The following is a 23,327-nucleotide window of genomic DNA, read 5'->3' on the forward strand; positions in this document are numbered from 1 at the left end:
GGGGAATGGTGGACTCTCTGGATAGAATGGACTTGCGTAGCTCAGCAAACTTGACTCTATATTTTCTTCCAGAATCCCAAACGCGAGACTTCTCGAATCAATGACCATTCCTAGGAAAGTTAACCGCATCGAGGCTGACAAAACACATTTATTCAAAACCAGAAAGTAACCCAAGTTGATTAATACTTTGTAGACTACAAACAGAGCTTCTAAGGCTGACTGGCGGGTGAATCCAGGGCTCCTCCATTCCATAGGTCGAGACCAAATACCCCCTCAGACGAAAATCTCATTTACTGGCCTGTCGTCAATGAACAGGGTTCCCGTAGTCCCCTAATTCCTAAAATATTTAGTGGAGCCCAAGCTCACCGTCCGATAGACGAAAGGAGAGTTTTTCCAGCCAAAAGGAAAGGTGGTTGACACCAAGTACTAGCCCTTCCATTCCACACCAAAAAACTGTTTTGAATCAGTAGGAATTAAAATATGATCATATCCTGATTTATCGTCTATTGGCAGTTCTGGTAGGCGAAACAAGGGACTAAAACAAGAGTCACCAGGAACAAATGGTGTATTTTTCATCCAGAGGTTGTAGAATCTTGCATTGACGCATTACATAGGCTTGTAAGGCTTAACTGTTAGGGAAAAAGAAGCCAAACCGAAGGAAACAGCTTATCCACATCATGTACCGTACCGGTAGATTAACACTGTAGCAAGGACTGGGTAATAAAATCTTCAAATTGCTCATACACTTGAAAATTCTAAAACAAAACCTTACGAGTTGCACTAGGGAATCATACTTGACTGAAAAAAGCCACATGGCTGGGAAAAAATACAAACGATAGAGCGTGCCAATGCCCAACAAGTAAAACCTACACCGGCGCTAAAAGAGAAAAACTAGAAGAATAAATGTTACCTCTAAACTCTTTTTCCCTGGAGGCCCATGGGTTTCTTTGACGACGTTTAACCTGAGTTCGAAGTGGTAGTAAGCGTGGTCGGCTGCGACGCTGAAGACTTAGCCGTAACAGTAGTGGGCAGCATGGAAGCGGAGGAAGAAACCGGAACCGTTCAAGTGCCCGAAACCGAAATAAGGTTGGAAACTGGAGCTTGTGTCGGTGAACACAGCTGTAAAACTGTAACAATTCAGGCTGCCTGTCGAGAGTCAACGCTGGTCAGGGGCGGTATGTTGAAGGACCACGCCTCGCCTTTTCATGGCCAACGTACGCAACAACTGACAATTCTAAATAATTCGATAAGCTTTATATAACGTCAATGACGTCACTAGGGATGCTAATGAACTACCAATAGCAACAAATTGACAAATATTAAAGGTATACATAAATTTTCGCGGTTAAAGTGCACCCATATTAAACAGCTACGTACCAGCTAATATCCCTAAGGACATAGTCGTATAGGTGCCTGGGGGAGAAAAAAATTGAATTCTGGATAGCTTCTGAATTGTAAAGTTAAGATACTTGGCTAAAGTTTTTATTTGTGGAGTTTGAAGGATGTAGCTGGGCTAGAAAGCGTTCAGTTAAGTTTTAAATTTTCCATACATTTGTCTGTATTTTTTACGCATGATTGACGCGGTTTGCAGGAAAAATTATAGACAAATGTAAGGGAAATTAAAAACGTGACTGAACGCTTTCTATCCCAGCTACATATTTCAATTTCGGCGAATAAAATCTTTTGCTTAGTATCTAACTTTACGATTCATGAGTTGTCCAAATTTTTGCAAAAGATATTTTCCGGCAGATTCCCAAACAAACACTGCAGTTTCTACCTACTCGTCAAGATGGCATCGAAAACCGTGATAAGGCCTATTTTGGAAGGCTTTACCTAAATAATGAGAGAAAAATTGATTTTAAAGCTTCCTTTTAGAAAAAAGTAAAAAGTTTGGGAGACTTTCATTTCGGCTATAACTAATTTCTTGATGATAGTTTGTAAGACTGGAGTTGACTAGTTTGCTTCTTTGATGCACTGAACTTGAAATATTTATCCCTTAGAAATGTGGCAGACAATAAAATCAAGAGCATCGAAGATGGGCATTTTTCCAATCTGAAGGACCTTGTATATCTGTAAGTACCTATTCGCTAGAAGATAGAATTGTTAAGCTGCTGCTGCAGCTGCTACTACTTCTTATCGGACTAAGTCACCTGCGTGGAAATGTTTATAATAAATTTACTGCAAGTAAACTTCAAAGAATGTTACATAGAATGAACTACAATGATAAGTGTCAGAAAAATGTGTATTTGTTATTTTTAGTATCTGCCCTTGAGGGGTGTCCATTCTACTCACTTGAGCTAATACAACCCATGAATGGCATTACATGCACGATCCATACAATCCGTTAGCTCATTTTTTTTGTATTGATATATCTTTTGGTGATTAATTTATTTTTTTTTACTAGATTTTTACAAAATAACAAGATAAGCCATATACCAAGTAAGGCGTTTAGCAGCCACACAAACCTTGAATATGTGTAAGTATGGAAGCGACACCATTGACCTTGTTACGACAAATAACGATGATTTTAACCATCGGACGTACCAAATTCATACACCAAGTCACCAGCGTGATACAAGGTGGAGGGAAAGAAGGTTTATGAAACCCCCTAAAGATTTCGTTCTATTAAGGCGAAGCGAAATAACTTTTCACCGCGTAGAAAATAGATTCGCCAACTTGGATTTGACCAATTTTTTAGAAAGTCACAAAATAACGGAAATTGATACAAAATTAAATCAAAATGCTTGTGGAATATAAAACTACGCAAATCTTACAATTTTGTTGTAAAAAAAGCTGGAAAAAATAAAGAAAAATGTCAAAATTGGCGATCGTTGGCCAGACATGCTTGTAATTATGACGTTGCCATGGCAACGTCAAAAATAATGGACAGGTGGTTGACGTCTTAAAATTTTTGTAAGGGAAGAACTAACAGCTATTGAGAGTTTCAGCATTATAAAAAAATCTTACGGGGGGGGGGGGGGGGTGGGTGGTAGCATCCACTCCCCCCGCCCTCTTTGTACATCCGAGGGTTAATATATAACGAGCTAAGTGCTCGAGTTACCAATATTTTAAAAATGCTGAACAAGTAACTTAAATACAACAGTGAAAAGGGGAAAGTGCAAATTTTGTTAAACAATGATATCGGCAGCTCCGATCGAGTTGAAATATTACGAAATTTCCTATCCATTCTGTTGGTATTAGCTTCAATACCACCAGAATATGTTTCGTCAATAAAAAGAACTTTCAACGCACGATCCATCATAAGGTTTACTAAGTCTAATAGCAATCATGGCAAGACAAGTGAATGATGCGACCGCTGTAATTACATTTGGGCCCCTGTGAAAAATAATCGTCGTTAAGACGATATGCGAATGAGGCGAAATCATAATGGTCTATATATAGGTAAACAAAATGCAGAAAGAGCCATTTTCTCGTTTTCCTATGTCAAACCTCTAATAATTGTAATAACAGCTATTGCGTCGGCACTGCACGATAGAGTCGTAGCATGTAAAGCCAGTGATTTTTTTATATCTTCAGAAGTGTTGTGTCATGTTATCATGTTTATTTAAAGTAGACAACGGGAATTCTCTAATTTTTCTCAGGATGCAGTCGAGTAGTCGACTACGCAAGCTGCCGAGAAAATCACTTCGTACAAAAAGGGACGCCCGCGCTCGTCACGTCTCCTTGTGCGAATATATTCTCTCGCGTGCTTCCGTGATTAGTCGACCTCGAGCTGTTGAAATTTTGTTTAAAATACTAAATGATTAGTTGAAAGTTTTGCATCCTACACAGAGACGCTTGGTTCACTGATTATTTACGTCGTTCTTGTTCAACCTTCTACAGCCCGTCTAGTAGCTTCTAGTATGCTCTCGGTAGATGTTATCATTTAGCGCGGCAAATGTGCCGGCTGACAAAGATCAAAGAGAATCGTTATCCTGGACTTCTTTAATTTGAAACAAAAATTACCAAGCTCTCTGCCCGCCTTACTTAGTTAAACATTTCGTCTTACTAAACAGTTTAAGCGATTCTGAACTCAAACTTTCGATTGCAATCAATGTATGCTGAGTTTATTTTCAATTTTACCTAACGTAACAGCGGAACGGCGTTTCTGAGAAAAAAAAAATAGCATCACAACAATAAACAATCTTGCACGATAAAAGAAAACAAGCGATTAAAGTTATTTTGAATTCTATCGCTGGGTTATTAGAGTTAAAAGAGCAGAGAAAGCGAATAACACGTTCGCTTTCAGACAACGCAAAAACGACTCGTCTCAAATCGGGGCCAAACAAGAACGTGAATTTTTTTCGCCTGTCATGCGCAGTTGATTTTGTGACCTTTTCCTTAGCCTCTGGCTTCTCGGTCATCGTCCGTGCATACCGCGTTTTCTTTGCTTGAAGTCCCTATTATGTTGAAGTGATTCCTCAGTACCGCCTTGCACATCCTTACCGCGCATAATTTTACGCGTAATTTGCGCGCGCACATAAGCAAAACGGCGGCCAGGGAAATAAATCTTCGTTTTCTTGTAAACGAATATAGTTACCTATATTTTTATTGCATAATTTTGGCATACAGATTGTCCTCCCTGAGTTAGAAAGTTAGGATTTTTTTCGGAAGGAAAAACGGTATAGTTAAAAGCGTTCACGTTCCTTTACTCGTCGACGCAATGAAAATCCTTGAACACAATGACAAGGACTGGAGGAATATTTTGAGTTGTTGTCGTTTCGATTTGTGTGAGTTTTCCTATAAGTTTATTATATGTTACAGTGTTCGTTATGCTAGGGACTTTCTAGCAATTAAGTTTTGCCACCGCAAAATGTAATGTGGACCGATCATAACGCACGTGATAAATAAATGGGGCGTACATGGGGTAAGATTGACCCATCATATCTCTTTTAGCGAGCATGGTGACCTACTGTATCTTTTTTATTGTATTTTTCGGAAAAGCGCTTGGTAGAGAACATTCAGGAAAAGTTTCAGAAAAAGACTCGTTCGACAACATCTATATCTGAGAAAGTACTTTAACTGTATACAATTCCCTTATCCAACCCTGTTGAGATATAGTGTGAGATAACCGATTAAAAGGGCTCCGCACCCAGCGGACATAGAATACAAAATAGAGCTGGAAGGTTATTTTTTATGGCTGACAACGGTTTCCCAATGGTTTCTATAAGTTTCTGTAAGTTCATTATATGTTACACTGTTCGTTATGGTGGCGTCTTTCTAGCAATTAAGTTTGTTTAAGCATTACATTAATAAACTGTGCTTCCAGCCACCGCAAAATGTAATGTGGACCGATCATAACGCACGTGATAAATAGATAAATGGAGCGTAAATGGGGTGAGATTGACCCATCGTATCTCTTTTTGCGAGCATGGTGACCTATCTTTTTATTTTATTTTTCGAAAAAGCGCTTGGTAGAGAACATTCAGGAAAGGTTTTAAAAAAAGACTCGTTCGACAACATCTATCTCAGGAAAGTTAAGGTTTATACGCCGCTTATGGATTGAAAATTTGATAATTCATCTCCACTAAGTGTTCCAGCTTGAAATGTGCTTTCACCGTACTATTTCTTTAACGATTTCTTACAAAATTTTACCCACTTTCAAGTCGAAAGTTCGAGGCGGCGAAGACTGGATGTAACGGCAACTGTTGCGTTTGACCGCTGTGAAACTGGGAGCATAAAATACCAGTTTTGCTAGCATAATCGGGTAGGGCCTAGCTCCAAGTAGTAAACAGTGGTAATATTGATTCATCAAAGTATTAGAGCTTGAAAGTGCTTAAAACTAATTACCAGCCACCTTACGAGAAGACCGCAAGCTTGCGAGAGGCGAGCATGGTAGCCTGTCAGAAAATTTCTTCGCTTGAGAAGATACGACACGCGAGCGCATCCTCCTCGTACGAAATGATTTTCCACGAACTCGCATGCTCGTCCACTTGACTGACCCTGAGAAAAACGAGGGACTCCCTTTTGTCTACAATTATTGGCAATAGGCCAGTGGCTATAGCTACTGCACTATTTATTCATCACAATAGGATGAGCAAGTATCTTATCTTGTACATCCTTGGGTTGTCTATGTCAAGACATGTCAGGTCATTGTGTCCGGTCGTCACTTTCTAATCGAAGGAAATCTTAACTTTAACATTTCTGAATTAGGTAAAAAAACAGCAATGATGTAATAATAAACCAATAAAGGAAAAAGTATATTTTAAATTAATTGGAAAATACAGAGATGGGTTAGGTTAGAAAAATTTAAGAACTGTTTGCCATTTTTTTGTATGAATACTTTTGCCTTCGAGGATGTACTTAAGCGATAGCGCAAACAAAACAAAAAAAGAGAGATTTCCAAAATTATTTGAATTTAAAGTGCAAGTCGTAAGGATAACATTTGTGTGATTGAATAAGTACTTCTCTTTCATATGCTGTTATATTTTTCGTAGAATGCTTTCAGACAATCCTATCAAGTCAATTTCGTATGAAGCCTTCACGATTCCAAATAGCGGGAAGCTTTCTATGTAAGTATTGCTCTTAACTGTTTGCAACAAGTTCACCTGCTTGCAATAAGTTGTGGCCGTATTTTTTCCTAGATGTTTAGACATCTTAAAGATGACTGGCAACGGTTTAAAGCTCATGTATATGTTTTTGCACATTAAAAATGCTAGTGTTATAAACCATTGCCAAGCCACCTTCAGGGCTGGTTAACACGAGAGATGCAAATGCAAACGCAAATGCAAGGAAAAACAAGTGTGAACTAGCATAACACAAGCGGAAATCCAAGCTCAAGGAAGGGAGACTTGTCATTTTTTTGTATTTGAATTGCTCTTGCATTTGCACTTGCAAGCAAGCAAGCGAAGCGTGAATTGTCTGCCATCTTGCGCCTGAATTCAACAGGTGAATGAAATTATTGTTATATAGCTGGAATCTTTTCCCCAACAGCGCGCGCTCTCATGGCTACTTCAGGTCACATGAAATCTAACAATAAAACTGTTTCCCGCCATAAGTATCTGAGAGGACACATTGCAAAATCTATGACGTCAGCGGTAACAGTGCACTGTTGCTTGCGAATGTTGACTGACCACCGCCGTTTTTCTTAAGTCTTTGCTGTGACCATACAACAAATCACTTAATTACTGTTCCCTGGGAAAACCAGGTTAACTTTGTTTACCTCGAATCTCAATGTTTCCCGCCGCTCCGCCTCGGCTCCGAGAAACAAAATTGACTGTTTCCCTCGGAACTAGTCATTAAGTGTTACTATTCGAGGGTAGTTCAGCGTGACCTTCATTTGGTTTAAATTCGAAGATTAAAAACCAATTGTGCCATTTCGCGTGCGCAGTTTTGAACCTCACTTTGTTTAATATCGCTCGAAATTCAGCTCTGCTTCCACAAATTAGTAAATTAGTGATGAAAAACCTACAGGGCAACAGCTAGCTTGGTTCTATGACTGACCTAGAAAGACCGTGAACTTGTTTTTATCCGTGGGGCGAATAAAAAAACCTGATTAGTCAGTTCTTAATTGAAACTAACCATACATGCCCACTGGCAATGATTTAGAGTTCCATTTGCATTCGGCTTAATACAAATATTCGCCCTCCATATCAAACTCAGTGCGCGAGATCAAGAGGGCTCGAACGGTGCTCCCATGAGTTTCCTTGCAGTACAAAACTGGAAGCATCAAGGTCTCAAAAGTAACGGGTTGTTAGAAGAAAACCCAGACTCATTGGGAAAATATTCGTAAAGCTTGAAGTCTACTAACATTTCATTTCCATCACTGTCAAGTTTAAAATGTTTCACTTTATGCACTGGTCAGCGATTTGCAAACAAATGTTTACGTGCAACTGATAGACCACAATACTCCTGAATACTCAGACGTGTTACTGTTGTTACAGCTTTTCGAAATGTACGGTTGCTTACTTAGTGATTTTACTTTCATTAGATATATGATACGGACGGACCTAAAATCAGTGAGTCTTCGATCTTTCACTGAGGACTTTTCTAATCTGACAGCAGACATGTAAGTATGACGCAATTCGGTTTATCCACTGCACTTAGAAATAGAAAAAGTAAAAATTGAAAAATGAAGCAAGAAAGTTGAAACCAAGGTTATTTTGTATTGTTTCTCACGCGTTCTTTTGCGCTGAATTTAATAGTCTACAAACAAAACGTTTCTCTGTATAATATATTTTATGAATGGACAGCAAATAGACGGACATAATAACCAACTAGTAGAGCCAGGGCTAATAGCAAAGGGAAACCATTGCGAGCCAATCGTGACAATTACTGGGCAAACAGCATTACAGTTATTAACAAGCTTTGACATAATATACTTTGTGTCCTGTAGAAGCATGGAAGATGGACAAATCGGCACCGTGAAAATTGTGGGCCCTAATCAGAAGGAACGTTGTATTGTACAGCTGTATGTAACTTGCCGTAACAATTTGTATACATTTATGATACATTTGATTTCCAGAGTATTCCTTTCTTTTATTCTTTATACGGGGTAAGAGGTGCAGTGGTTAGTCAACTGGACTAATGATTGAGAGGTTTCGAGTTTTAGCCTTGGCATGGGTCACTGTTTAGTAACGTGTAGTAAGAATACGACCAGGAATACAAGGTAAAATTCGAATTGCTCAACTAACCATAAATCCAGTGAAAACTGTTCACAAAATTATCAGCTAATTCACAAAATTATCCACTAAAACGCCGTTCAGCTTCTTAATTTCATCGACAGCGCAAATTTCCCGCTCACCGCCGATGTTCAGCTGGTCTGAAGCGTCAATAAACACCCTCGTCAGTTTTCACTCAAAGGTTGCATTGGTTTCATAAGTTTTAAACCATAAATTTTAGATGATTTCCTCATTGAAGACTACTAGATTTGTGGTATGATTCTTGCCTTATCAAGAATGCAGCGCTGAATCAGTACTGAAAAGTTTGACAAAACTTTCGCTTTCATTCGTCTGTTCACTTCTTGACAATAAAAATTAGCCAATCAGCCCGCAGGAATTCGCTCAGTTATTGTAAAATAAGAAATCGACAACATTTTTCCATGGTCTACACTCTTATGAACGATAGGCATGACGTCGTAAAATGTTTAAAACTAAAGGGAATCCACGAGCCGGAAGGGGAGTGGTTTCACTGCAAAGTTTTGGACATTTTTTCTATAGTCTACAACAGCGTAGACCATGAAAACATGTGGTCAGCTTTTCATACAATAACCTTGAAAATTTACAGGTGAATTAGATGGAAAATCAGCTCGAAGACCTGGGCGCGTGCGCAGCTCGTAATATCGCGGTTTTTACACTTGAAACCGTCAAAAGTGTGGGAGATATTGCCCCAAACGTCCAGCTGACATTTCACAACTTGTCAGATTTTGGTGTTGGAAAAGTTGCGTCTGTTAGCCGCTTCATGCTATGCAAAGCGGATACTCTTAGGCTGCGTCAGCGATTGTCCATATTGCACAGACTTTCTTTTTTTATTACCGGACTTTTGATTTCCTTACTAAAGCTTTTTTTTTTAATTTACATTTTAGTGGTCTAGGTAGCTCGGAGTACATAACCATTCCCAGGTTGCCAGTCGCGTTACTAGAGGCCTTTCACCGGGCTGGATTTGCAAGTAGCAGCAACAGTAAATACAAAGTTGCTCCATGTCCCACGGGAACGTTTGTCAATGCCTCTGTCAGCGATCCTGATGGGTTTCAGTGCTTGGAATGTCCTGCGGGTAAGTCTGGTGACTGGTTCATCCGTATATGAACGTTCTTAATATGTATTCAAAGGAGCCGAAAATTGAGAGTGATGAGATATCAACCGATATGTTTAAATTCACAACTGATGATATGGAATTAAAATAAGGTCCATGTTTACTACAATAGGTCTGCAGTTCGTGGAAATAACTAATCATTTTGGAAAAAATAAAAACTGTTTTTTTACCGTTACTGGACGAGTAATCTAGAATAATATTTCATCCAACTTGAGAGAAAACCTATAAATTACCTTTTACTAGTAAAAATAACTCGTTACTTTTCAAACCGTAATAGATATGGCCGAGTCAATCAGTATGTACGGCAATCTTCTCACTCCTAGTGCATTTTGAATTTCACTCTATTTTCGTAATTTCTTTTTTTTATTTGCTATAATTTGTAGATTTATTAGTATTTGTTTGCGAATGCTTGTTCCTTGTAGCTTTCGTTGTTGGTTATTCTGCTGTTGATGATAATGATGATTATAATGGGGACGACAATGTAGCAGTATTTGCTGTTTTTAGATCACATTTTGAAAAGAAAGCGTTTAGTAAAGAGGACCCTTGCTTCAATTTGTGGGCATCACACACAAAAACCATTCATGATCATCGCATTAAGAAACATGGATGTTCTATTGTAAACCATAACAATAAATTGTCCATCACTGTGTTTGTTTTCCTTTTCGAATAAATTACATTTACATTTTTTTACATAGGTGGTTTTTACTCGGACACTAAAGCGTATGTTAACGACAGCTGCCTGAAATGTCCCGATGGAACTTTTGTCCCCCACAACAAAGCGCCTGGAAAAAGGGCACAAGATTGCATTGCTTGTCCACAAGGTAAGCACATAAATAAAGAGCAGATCTTAATCGATAAAACAAGATATATTAGTTTGTTTCATGTTTCCAATCTGTAATAATAATAATAATAATAATAATAAAAATAATGATAATAATAATAATAATAATAATAATAATAATAATAATAATAACTTTATTATCGTGTCAAACTGTAGTAGCTGAGGGGAAAAGTCCCCTCTACTAATTGTGGACACCTAACCTGCCAAACTGTAACGCTTACTATAGAGGCAAGCAATAAAAACAGAATTATTTCTGGGAGAGGGGGTAAGGGAACGAAGGACACTAGGTCACTAAGGTATACCTTAGCAAATCCAACGGAGATGAGGAAGGGAGGCTTTTTGTTATGCGATTGAAAACCGAATGAAATGTTGCTCTGCCAGGCTTAGCTAATTATTAGAATATTAACCATTTCGCTTTATCAAGTTTGTTAACACGCCTCTGACATCGCCGTAGCGCGTTTAACATCGCAAATAATTCGTTACATATAGCACTTTGAAAGTGTTTCTCCGATTTCTCGAAATCGTTTTGTTCCTTTTTATACCATTTTAAAGCCACAGCTTCTAACCAGGCTGAAATTCGGAGAAATTCTTTTGTGGAACAGCTATCTGGGATCATTTTAACACAATTCAGCTAGATCGGTCGACACTGTGCATGACAGCCAGCACATGATTGTCAGAGTGAGATCATTCGACGTTAGAGGATCACGTGCAGGGAGTGATCCATGACAGGAAGTGAACTGGTAGATTCTCTCGCTAGAAGGAGTACTTAAGCAGGTCTATGGTTATGACATTGCCTTGAATTTATATTGATGTATAAATTAGCCTTGAGGATAAAATAAATAGCGATCCTGGAAATTGCACTCTAGTACAATAGTACAAGCCCACCTGCCCGACGCCCACTGTTTCGCTGATGACACTCAGCTCTACCTGTCATTCAATCCCAATAGTCCAACAGACCAAGCGGAGGCCGTGTGTACCATGGAGAGATGTATCAATGACTTAAGGAAATGGATGTACCAAGATAAATTAAAGATAAATGATGATAAGACTGAATTTCTTATTATCGGATCTAGACAGCAACTGTTGAAAATTAATGATTGTACAATCCGTGTTGGCACAACAGATATTAAGCCTGTGTCAAAAATTCGCAATCTTGGCTCCTGGTTCGACTCTAATTTCTCTATGTCGACTCATATTTCAAAGTCTTGCAGTGCGTCATTTTTTTGGCTACACAATATTAAGCGAATAAGTAAATTTCTAGCAAGGGATAAATTAGAAATGGTTTTGCACGCGTTTGTTACTAGTAGAATTGATTATTGCAATGGACTTCTTTATGGGCTACCGGACTGCGAGATTGCTAAATTGCAGAGAGTGCAGAACGCCGCGGCTAGGCTGCTTACTTCGAGTTGTAAATATGACCACATCACACCTGTTTTACAAGAACTACACTGGTTACCTGTTAGATATAGAATTCTTTTAAAAATTTTACTTTTAACTTTTAAGGCTCTTAATGGCATGGCTCCAACTTATATTAGTAACTTAATTAAGGTAAGGAAGCACGCACGCTATTCACTGCGCTCTATAAATTCAGGTACGCTTTTAGTGCACCCAGAAGGGAAAATGAAAAAGTCTTTTGGTGACAGATCTTTCAGTGTCAGTGCGCCTACACTTTGGAATGCGCTTCCAGCTAGCCTTCGTAATATTAGTTCTATTTTTAGTTTTAAATCTCGTCTTAAAACATATCTTTTTAAATTAGCTTTTTTTTAACTTTTAGATCTGGTCAATAATGTGTATATAGTTAGTTTATTTTAATAATTTTATGTTTTAATATTGTAATGTACATAGTTAGTATATTTTAATATTTTTAAGTTTTAATATTGTAATGCGCTTTTGCTCATTTACATGTTAAAAAGCGCAATATAAATTCATAACTTGTTATTATTATTACTCTCGATTAATGTGGGAATAAAGATTGTACCTTGGATCTTAGATTGTGATTTACAGGAATGTATACTCTTATAGTTGTTTCCCCACATGTTTCTTTAAGGTGGCCTGATACAGTTTTGAGAGGGAAAATCAGTCCAACTTTTAACTCTCTTGAAGAATCTCCAGAAAAATTTTATCTTTCTCTTTTAACTGTTTGTTACATCCTAAAACCATCATATGTGACATTTGGAAAATAAAAATGCCAATTAAAAGCTAAAATGAACGGCCGAGTGCTTAAGAGGGGAAGGCACTAGTAGCTAAAACGGCGTTTTTCTCAAAATCTACCCGTATGACCCTACCTCAAAATTTCAGAGATTAGACATTAGACAGATTTTTCGCAAAAACAAAATATGTGATATTTTGCCGATTTTAAAAATAGCTCAAAATCTGTCTTACAGATTTTTTTTTTTGGCTGTGGACGTGGTTCACCCCTTAAAATTAATTGTGAAAGTTTCATAATGGGTTGTACGGTAGGTTTTCGAGAAAATCTGTATCAAAATCTGGCTTTTACGACCTCCGAAGAGAATTGAATTGCGTGTGCGAGAGCGCACTAATATGACGTCATGCGTCGCGAGCGATAATGAAAGAAAGAATTAAAACTCCTCTGTCGGTTGTTTATCTACTTCTTATTGTCGTATTGTTTCTCCTCCCAGATTTTAAGACCTATGTGAAAGTATTTTGAAGTTTTCTCTTGTATAAAAATTTGTTCAAGCGCGGTAAAAGAAATGGAACTCTTTTTCTTTTCCGTTTTGTTTAGAGTTCCTAGCGCAATTTTAGCCCGCGCGAGCAATATTGACGTCAGGCAGAAAATCGTAGAAAATCAAAGATCCAGCTAAAGAATCGTAATTGCAGTTTAGAATTGTAGACTAGGTAATGTAGACTTAAGTAATGTAGTTGGATATTTTAATTAGTTAATTGATTTATTTAGACACGGCTGGATGGAAGAGCATGAAACATGAATGGATTCCGTGTATAAATAAAGTTTTACCTACCATAAAGTCATCGAAAAATTAACATCGAGAATCGTTTTCGAGTGAAGTGAAGTGAAGTGAAGTGAAGTGAAGTGAGCGAGTAGCGAGTGGCACTGAATAACGAATATCTCTTTAACTGTGTTGTGCAAAGCTTGATATTTACCATCATTTCTTTCAACACTTATAATAAATAATAATAATAATAATAATCGAATGTTTATCCAGGATAGCCCTTCAGTACATGCGTACTGTTATCAACGGGGTCCTGCTAATTAAAAATTACTAGTTATATATAATATATAATGAAAATTGTGTAAAAAGCGGATCATGCACTAAGTTAAAAACGCTTTCCTAAATAAAAGTCTAGAATTAATGTTTCTTAAATTCAAAGGTAAAGAATTAAAAATCGAGGCACCTATAAAATAAAAACTACGGCGCGCAAAATCAAGTTTGACTTTGGGCAGTTTTGCTGTTTTCCCGTTGTTTCTAGTGTTGGCGTTATGATGTAATCGTTCAAAGTAATTTTTAAACGGAGAACACACAGTTCCATTAAAACAATCAAAAACAAAAGAGCATGCTCTCTTTTGTAAAAAGTTGTTAATTGATATAATTCGAAGATCACAACTTCGCAGACTGCACTTTGGGGAAATGATCCCACGTTTCGACAAATCTAATAAATCCTAGCGGTATGCAGGATGCTTGCCCCATTTAAACCAAGTTAAATAGACAGTGAGATGGCGCTCACGAGTCTACTGTAGCTCATGTAATTAATTATATAATTTCTAATATATAGTTTCCACTTTTATTGCAGGAACAAATACAAGCATTTTTGCAGGATTCAGAGCCTGCAAATGCTTGGATGGATTTTTCCGGGGTCATCTTTTTGAAGGTTGTAAACAGTGTGATCAGCCTGGACTGAAATGCGTGAATGACTATGCTACTCTTGAGTCTGGCTACTGGTGGAAATGGGGAAACAATACACACAAACTATTGTATGAAAAGTACACCATGAATCTCGTGAACATCACTCCTGTTGTAGGAAATTCTTCACGCAATTCTTCGCGTAACGGTTCCCTCTTAGAGTACCCTTACGTTCTGCCTAAGACACATAGATGTCCAAGAAAGGAATCGTGCAGGGGAGATCTAGATTCTAAATGTGACGATGGTTATGAAGGTCCATTATGTGAGGTGTGCAGTGCTGGGTACTATAAGCAAATGCAAACATGCAAAACATGTCCAACAAAGACCTGGATGGCTGGCCAGCTGTCAATTGCAGCAGCTGTGATTGCGATTATTGTTGCACTCGTGGTGTGGACAAGCAAAAAGAAATGCAAGAAGAGTACTGGACGCTCTACAGTGGATATGATTCTTGGAAGACTGAAGATCGTAATAGGATTTTACCAAGTAACGTTTGGTGTCCTGGAAGCGTTTGCCTACATAAAGTGGCCAGAATCACTCGCGCTTATTGGGAAATATTCAGAACTGTTACAGCTGAACGTACTCCAGATGGCACCTATTCACTGCATACTACCAGGTTTGAAAGTCGATGCATTTGGAAGCTTGTTTGCCATTCTCGCTTTAAATGCTACCGCCATCACGATGTCTCTCGTTATCTACGGACTGAGAAAGCTCTTTCTGATGCGGAGCAGTTTAGATGAAAGGGATCTAGTAGTGAAAACTTCACAAGCGAAAGAACTAATCTACAGAAACTTGTTTTTTGTTCTTTACGTGACGTACCTGAGTACATGCTCTAAAGCAGCAAACGTGCTCCCCTTGGCTTGTCGGGAACTTTGTGACGACGAAAACGAAAAGGAATGTCCAAAGTTCCTCAAAGCCGATTACAACATAATATGCCATGGTCCAGAGTACAATCGTTTGGTCATCGTTGCATACTGTGCGGTTTTCTACATACTCCTTCTGCCAGCCGTATCGATGACAGTTCTTTGGAAACAACGAAAGGTGATTGGTGAAAGCGAAGCTGACAACGAAACATCTCACACACAGGAACCAAGCACAGAAGTTTCCAGGGGATTGCGATTCCTATTCGAGAATTATAATTCTCATTCGTGGTATTGGGAGTTTGTCGAGATGGTTCGGAAGGTTGTATTGACATCCGGTTTGATACTTGTGGGAGGAGAAAGCAGGGCCTATGTTGGACTTGCGTGTGTCATGTCAGGTCTCTATGGAATGCTCTTTGCATATGTCCACCCCATATTGGATAAATTCGAGAACAGGTTAATGCTGACATCCCTTGCGGTTACCTTCGTCAACCTCGGCATTGGAACTGTTAGCAAGATTCCCAAAGAAAACATACCCGCCTCAATAGACTCATACGTGGACAGCACTGTGTTTACAGTATTAGTCATCGGAGCTAACTCTTTGGTGATTGGACTTTTGGTGGGTAAGTATCGCGGTTTTGACATGTTTAAAATTTTAACCTGCAAAGGCAAATACCTCTTTTGTGGAGGGGGGGGGGGGGGGTTATTTACTCTATGCCAATGTACTGCGGATGGTTTGTAGCCAAATATACCTTGTGGGTAAAAGTTTGAAAATGCATCAATCATCGGTCATTTTCAATGACGGTCATCGGCCCACGGAAGATTCGCTATATGAACAAGCCAGTCCCAGAAAGCGGTCCAATTATCTATACTGGAGCACTCTAAAGCAATTCAGACAGTTTACGAATACAATTTATCGTTTACACAGGACCCATAAGGATAGCAGTTTTTATAAATAAAATGGTCATCCTGTATAAATATGTTTTAATTATTATTATTATTATTATTATTATTATTATTATTATTATTATCGAGTCCTCATTATTAATTGATTAATTACTAATCCGTAGCTTCTTTTTCTTTGCAGGCCAGTACCTTCTACTAGTTTACCGCCACATAAAAGAGTGGCGCAAAAATCCACAATGGTCCTTTTCGTGTTGTTTGGCCATGCTGCTGCCTCTGAATGAGTTACAGGGCGAATTACGTGGATTGGTTGGCAGGAATGCTCTTAAGCAACAACTCCAAACGGGAAAGATAAACATGCCGTCGATTTCAAGCACTTTAAAAGACACCGGAGCTATGGAATTTACCCTTAAGGAAATCGACGAAACTAACGTGAAGGAAACTCAGAATGGTGACAAGAAAGCCGATACCAGAAGTGAGGTGACTAAAATAAAAAAACCCAAACCTAGCACGATTTATCCTGAAAGTGACGTAGTCATTGCGGACATTCATGAGCCACCAAACGAAACATACGAGACCTCCTTTTGAGCAGTGTTAAAATGTTGCAAGGTATCACATGGATATCATTGCTTTTAAAGACGCCATAAATCTGTTTGTAAGAGGGGGGGGCGTAAACCTTTATTATAATCATTTCATCGGGCATTGTGGCGTATTTTGCGGGCTAAAATGGAGAATTCAGCGGGCTAAAATATATTTTAGCCCGCTGCGGTGGACCAATTAGACTGAAAAAAGTTAACGTTATTAACGATCAGAACTGAAAACCATTCTGTTCGCGCCGTTTTCTTGCTGGCTGGCACAAGCTGGCATATTTTCAAGCTTCGTTTAATTTGAGTCGAGAAGCTTCAAAACTGTTTTTGAGCTTTATAACGACAAAATTTTTGAAGGACTGAACGGGAAAGCAAATTTTCAGTCTTCTCAGCTAGATGAAGAGGAATTACAGAAACTCAAAGAAGAATCCAGGCGGCGAAAAGAATGTAAGTTTGTCATCGTCGAGCAAAACTCGCTCAGTTGAATTTCAGGCATATTCCAAACAGTACAATTAATTTTAACACTTCTAAATGACGACTATTTCTTTGCTGCCGATAGAATTCTGTAATTTCCTTTTCAAGCAAAGATTGTTTTGAGTAATTTTGCGGTTGTCTGCCAAGTTTTTTAAACTTTTAAACCTAGTTTTCAATCTGAAATAAACGCCGACTCGCAAGTCGGCAGTTTTTAAGATATCGCTTACTTTTTTTGGTTCCTTAACTTAATGCCCTCTGAAATGATCATAATAGTAATAGAGTTGATGTTCTTGGGCGTAAATATGTTTTTGGCCCTTCTCAGAGCTCATTTTTTAAAATGAGCCTGAGTCGGGCCAAAAACATATTTACGCCCGCGAACATCAACTCTATTGTTATATATTGTTATTCTTCACTTAAAAAGAAGATACTAGTCGAATGATGTTAGCTGATGTAATTTGTAATTAGGAATTTGGTAGCGTTCTCAGACACTAACAAAAAATACGTACTCAGGATTAATAAAGTTATTAATAGTAAGAAATTTGGTACTGCCATTTATAAGTAGCAATTTGGTAGTGTTTTTAGTGTCTTGGCAACAAAATACTAAGGTATAATAATGAAATTTATAATTAGGAATTTGGTAACGTTTTTTAGTCTCCTATCAAGAAAATGCCAAGGTCTAAGGTCTTAAATCACAAGATTCTCATGTTTTACAAAGTTATAAACAATAAATCATGAACTAAAATTACGGAGCACTAAAAATAATATTTCACTTCATAACAACAGTTATAATAAGGTTTTTTGTAGTGGTTATAGCCACCAAACAAAAAATACTAAGGTCGTGATTTTATTTATGATCAAGAATTAAGTAATGTTTTAGTCTCTAAACAAGAAGATTGTGAGGTTTTTTATTTCATTTATAATCAAGAATTTGGTAGCGTTTTTAGTCTCTAAACAAGGTATACTAAGGTTTTCTTATTCCATTTATAATCAAGGATTTGGTAGTGTTTTAGTCTCTGAACAAGAAAATGCAAAGGTCTTATGAAGTCACTTGTGATTAGGAATTTGGTAGTGTTTTTGACTGTGGCGCATTGTTGTATTTTGCGTCCTCAGATAGTTTTATTGTAGGATAAGTGACGTTCATTCAATTTTCTCGACAGACATGCTTACCCTTGCTCTCTAAACAAGAAGTTTGTGAGGTTTTTTATTTCATGTATAATCAGGAATTTGGTAGTGTTTAGTCTCTAAACAAGATATACAAGAATTTGGTAGTGTTTTCAGTCTTTAAACAAGAAATACTAAAGTTTATTATGTTATTTATAATCAAGAATATGTTAGTGTTTTTAGTCCAAAACAAGAAAATACAAGGTCTTATGAAGTCACTTGTGATTAGGAATTTGGTAGTGTTTTTGACTGTGGCGCATTGTTGTATTTTGCGTCCTCAGATAGTTTTATTGTAGGATAAGTGACGTTCATTCAATTTTCTCGACAGACATGCTTACCCTTGCTCTCTAAACAAGAAGTTTGTGAGGTTTTTTATTTCATGTATAATCAGGAATTTGGTAGTGTTTAGTCTCTAAACAAGATATACAAGAATTTGGTAGTGTTTTCAGTCTTTAAACAAGAAATACTAAAGTTTATTATGTTATTTATAATCAAGAATATGTTAGTGTTTTTAGTCCAAAACAAGAAAATACAAGGTCTTATGAAGTCACTTGTGATTAGGAATTTGGTAGTGTTTTTGACTGTGGCGCATTGTTGTATTTTGTGTCCTCAGATAGTTTTATTGTAGGATAAGTGACGTTCATTCAATTTTATCGACAGACATGCTTGCCCTGCTGTGAAGTTCAATCAAGTCTTAACGGCAAATCATTACAATTCTTTTTGGCGAGTCAAAAAACAAAAATAGAGAAAAATGTACGCAACGCTGGCTTCGCATTGAACCAATTTATTATCCATCCGCTTTCTTGCATCAGAATTGTTTAAACTTTCTCAGTAAAATCGCCTGTGTCGATTAAGATTCTTCAGACAATTGTTGCAGAAATTGTTTTTTTTTTCAGTGCAGGTTCATTCAGTTTTGTGGAACATTTGCAGGAATTTTTCATAAAATGATTTGTTTCAAAGTTAATTGTGCGTTATTACGCAAACATTGTCTGACGGAGGGAACATGATCTTTATGCTTTACGATTTGGGGCATCTTCTGTAAGAATCTCCAGTTCACGACTAAGAAAGTATAAAGCACCGCCGTGCATCTGATCAAAACAACGGAAGAGTGTTTCCATTCTACAAAAAAAAGTCCGGTTTAAATTTGATAGTTTCCAATGCCGAATAAAACCGATGCTCTCAAAGTTTAAAAAGGCGTCTCCCGTAAACACTCGTTCGATTACACAAACCAATCGGAATACACTGCTCTTGGCAAAGGCAATGTGTGATCTTCGTTTCCTGGTTCTAATTGAAAATTCCTCGAAAGACAGAATACGAAGAGAGCTTTTGGAATACGAGCTGGTGACCACTGGGTGTCCAGCTAACCAAAAAGGTAATCTTGGCTGAGTATAACGTGCAAAATACGTATTTGCATCGCGCGTGATTTGTACTTCATGGAACGGTGTTGGATAATAAATTTTCTTGAACAGCGGAGAGCCACCTTACTATTAAAATCATAGCAGTTCTGATTAACCAAGCATGTTTGTCGTCGGAAAGGCTTTTAATTATGAGCAAGGTTTTATGTAATAGGGTAGAACATTACGTGTTGTTTAGAAAACACTGTAAAGTGGGTCATGTTTTGCTGGAGAAGGAAACATAAGCCTTTAATAAAGCCTTCCTTTTGACCTTTACTGGTGTCTCTGCTTCTCTCTTTATAACCCCCACTGACAGATTGGTCACATTCATTTTTGTCTCGAAGTATGTTTCATTTCTTTTTCAGGACCAAATTCTCCATTTTCATTACTTTTTACTGTGCGTGATAAGTTAATAGCAAGTCATTTTGTACTTGACACGGGGCCTTTCACACACAAATCTTGCGGCGAACCCTTAAAAAGTAGTATTACGTAGGAGATTTCACTATCACCTGGGTTGCACTCGTTTTTTTTTCGAGAAGATGAAAAGCGCACGAAAGCTTGGTACGCCAGACGGAGCAAAAAGTAATTCAGATTGGCGATGGGAGAAGGACACTTGCTGTTGTTGTTGTTGTTGTTGTTGTTGTTGTTGTTGTTGTTGTTTCTGCCGTCTGAAACATAAAATATCTAGTAATTCCCCCTCTTTCCACTTCCAATGTTGTAACATTGTAAAGGGGGTGGGTGGGAGGGGGATCTCTATTTCCTAGCATTCGTGACGAATTGTCGCGTTCTAATTGGTGTCCCAAGTACTTTTCTTTGAGATTGTGATTTTCATAAAGACGCGATAAAAATTAGCGATTGCCACGTGTATTTATTATTTAGTCAGTCGCTATAGTACGTTTCAACCAACGACGTTTTCAATCAGTGTAGTTTACTACAAGTTTCAAGATCCTCGGTGAGGGGGATACTCAAACATGTTTTGTTTTAATACGGGGAGGCTCAGTTCCGACATCGAAACCCCTTACTCTTTCATATACCATTTTTGACAGAAAAGGTAAGCCTTCCGTATACCTTCGATAGAAAATGGCACCCCTTTTAGATACCTAAAGAGAGGATCGATACTGTATTTCTTTTCGTAATTTTCCACTTTCGCCTATAGCTACAGTTTCGCTTACAGTTTTGTCACCCCTTTTATAAAATTCCAGCGAAAAGGTACTTCCCCGGAGCCCCCCAGTATAGTCCAACTGAAGAAGAGCCCCGTCCCCGACCGGGTTCTCAAAAAGAATGTAACTCTAGTTGCAGAAAAAAGTAATCTAAAATAAAGTAAAGACTATGCTATGTTGATTCTACACAGCACTGCCACAGTAGAAACATGGATACTATCCATGGTAGTAAAGCTCAATAACGGTTTATTCTTTAAGCGCACGAAGTTACGCCATTTTTTACGAATCTCACCTTTTTTGTCCAACGACATCATAGATAACAAACTTTAAACAAAAGCAACTCAAAACGCATAAGACGAGAAATACTGAAGTTCTCATTTTCCTGTGAGTTATTTCCCTAATTACATTCTCCTTCCTGAAGCACTGTTCTCGACTAAGGAAACCCTGCAAGAATGACTGTGCGCTCTCTTACGAAACAAAAAGATGAACGTTAAAAAGGAGAGTTGACGTCAATGTTTTCTTGGGGCGATTGAAAGAGATTTTAACGCACGGCCATCTTTGTTAGCAGCTGTATTGCAATGTTCTTATAACAAATAACATATAGCGCGAATTTTTCGACAGATCGCAACAAGTCTTTCTCCAAATCATTTTGTTGCATTTTTCGTTGACGAACTGAGCGTGCGACAGCTGACGCAAACACGTATCACCATGCCTGCGCGCATAAACATAAAGTAACTTGCAGAATGATATTACTGAAAATACTGGAACCAGTTGTGCGATCGGTAGAAGACATTTAAAGAAGATTTTTTAAGCCGATCTGTTTTTCTTTTCTAAATTTTCGGTGACATCTGTTCACCTTCATCAGAGTTAGTGAAAGTTTGTTGGAGCTCGCGCTACTGAATCCGTGCGTTAGTGCGACATTTTAATTTCGAATTAACGGCACATAAGCGCGAGGAAAAGCTTTGCGTTCGTTGATAGCGTCGCTGTCCAAAGTGGAGTGCCACGACTCCAAGAAAAGCCTCTTGCTGTAACTGACTACACCACGCTCGAGGATCTGGGCGTCCTTAGGATGGATGTTATGTTCCGTTGACTCAGCATGCTGTTTAATTGCTGATTCGCTATTGCTCGCGCGGCCTGGATCATGTTCGGCTCCGCGCGAGGACCACGAGCGCTTGCTTTCCCCGATGAACGTAAAAGAGCAGTCGTGGCACTTCACTTTGTAAACAATTCCTGCCATTCGGTTAATCGCTGGCCTATCCTTCGGCTTTCTGAATACGTGGCCTAATGTTCTTACAGGCTTGAATGCCGTCCGAACGCGGAATTTCTTGAGTACACGGCCCACTCGATCCGATGCACCCCTTACGTACATTTCCGAAGGTGTCCCGATCAAAGCACGGTTTCCAAATGGTAATTATATCCCACGCTTTTATGGTGAGAACAATGCGTTTTCAAAAAATACATTAACAATTCCACACGCAAACACATCAAATCACACGCGCGTGCTCATATTTTTGTGCAAATATTTCGTCGTAAAGTTGACGATGTCAGTCGTTGTACTTCGTGCATACGCTTTAAATAAATGCATGATGATGAGCCTAAGGTGTTCCCCGCGACCTTAAGGTCGCGGGGGACACCTTAGGCTCATTTATTTATGACTGGACAAAAATATGGTAAACAGGTTGCGTGCGCGTGATTAAAAAAAAAATCAAATTCCTGTTTCTTTGATAATTTAACCAATTTAAAACAACACTTGGCGTTATACGTTTATATAGATTGTACGTAGAAAGTCTTTGAGCTAATTTTTATTCAATTTGTTTTTGCCATTCTGCACTCATGTTCGGCATAAACAATCGTGTCCTTCATAAAAAAGCATTGTTCTCACCATAAAAGCGTGGAATATAATTACCATAATTACATCTCTCCTTTGGAAACTGATCGTGTTTTGGTCGGGACACCTTCGGGAATTTCAAAGTTTGGACTTTTCCGACAATTTTGTGGCAGAGAATACAGCGCGGATACAGACCTTCATGACTTGCCACTGCAGATAGGTAAACTATGGATATTGTAGTGTGTCATAACAGAGGCGGAATTTTAAAAGAGCGCTTTTAGAAAAAGGTAGAAGGCAGTAAATTAAAATTTGCGCATTTACCGTATTTTCTCAATTAAACGCCGGGCCCCGAATAAACGCCGGGTCCCCGAGCCAGAGTTGTAAGTAAGCCTTCCAGGCATTTATTTGAGGTATAATATGGTTTAGGTATGATGGCAAATTACGTTTATGTCACAAATAATGATTTAAAACCCTTGTTTAATAAACATTTTGCA

General features: G+C 38.2%; 4 protein-coding genes across 4 annotated transcripts in view; 3 read left to right on the top strand and 1 right to left on the bottom strand.

Annotated features, from left to right (window-relative positions):
• LOC144658498 (flavin reductase (NADPH)-like) overlaps positions 1–23,327 on the top strand; it is a 136,262-nt gene that overhangs the window by 103,370 nt on the left and 9,565 nt on the right. The gene's annotated exons all lie outside the window — the stretch shown is intronic.
• LOC144658478 (uncharacterized) overlaps positions 1–23,327 on the bottom strand; it is a 199,856-nt gene that overhangs the window by 94,863 nt on the left and 81,666 nt on the right. The gene's annotated exons all lie outside the window — the stretch shown is intronic.
• The window catches only part of LOC144656588 (uncharacterized), a 507,005-nt gene that overhangs the window by 65,930 nt on the left and 417,748 nt on the right, over positions 1–23,327 (top strand). The gene's annotated exons all lie outside the window — the stretch shown is intronic.
• LOC144658467 (uncharacterized) lies at positions 1,991–17,000 on the top strand. The gene is made up of 9 exons (XM_078518874.1): positions 1,991–2,072; positions 2,405–2,476; positions 6,438–6,512; positions 7,931–8,008; positions 8,336–8,410; positions 9,524–9,711; positions 10,446–10,571; positions 14,360–15,949; positions 16,414–17,000. The coding sequence occupies exons 3-9, from the start codon at positions 6,439–6,441 to the stop codon at positions 16,815–16,817; spliced, it is 2,535 nt and encodes an 844-aa protein (XP_078375000.1). The 5' UTR covers positions 1,991–2,072; positions 2,405–2,476; position 6,438; the 3' UTR covers positions 16,818–17,000.

The sequence above is a fragment of the Oculina patagonica genome, chromosome 6 (genome assembly GCF_052425735.1).
Source record: "Oculina patagonica isolate OP01 chromosome 6, crgOcupat, whole genome shotgun sequence".
In the NCBI taxonomy this organism is placed as follows: domain Eukaryota; kingdom Metazoa; phylum Cnidaria; class Anthozoa; order Scleractinia; family Oculinidae; genus Oculina; species Oculina patagonica.

Bases quoted from the DNA above. Each gene is read 5' to 3' on its own strand.
- LOC144658467 (XM_078518874.1), top strand. From the start codon at position 6,439: ATGCTTTCAGACAATCCTATCAAGTCAATTTCGTATGAAGCCTTCACG. The intron at 8,009-8,335 runs GTAAGTATGACG...TGTGTCCTGTAG, and splicing joins TCTAATCTGACAGCAGACAT to AAGCATGGAAGATGGACAAA. The intron at 9,712-10,445 runs GTAAGTCTGGTG...TTTTTTACATAG, and splicing joins GTGCTTGGAATGTCCTGCGG to GTGGTTTTTACTCGGACACT.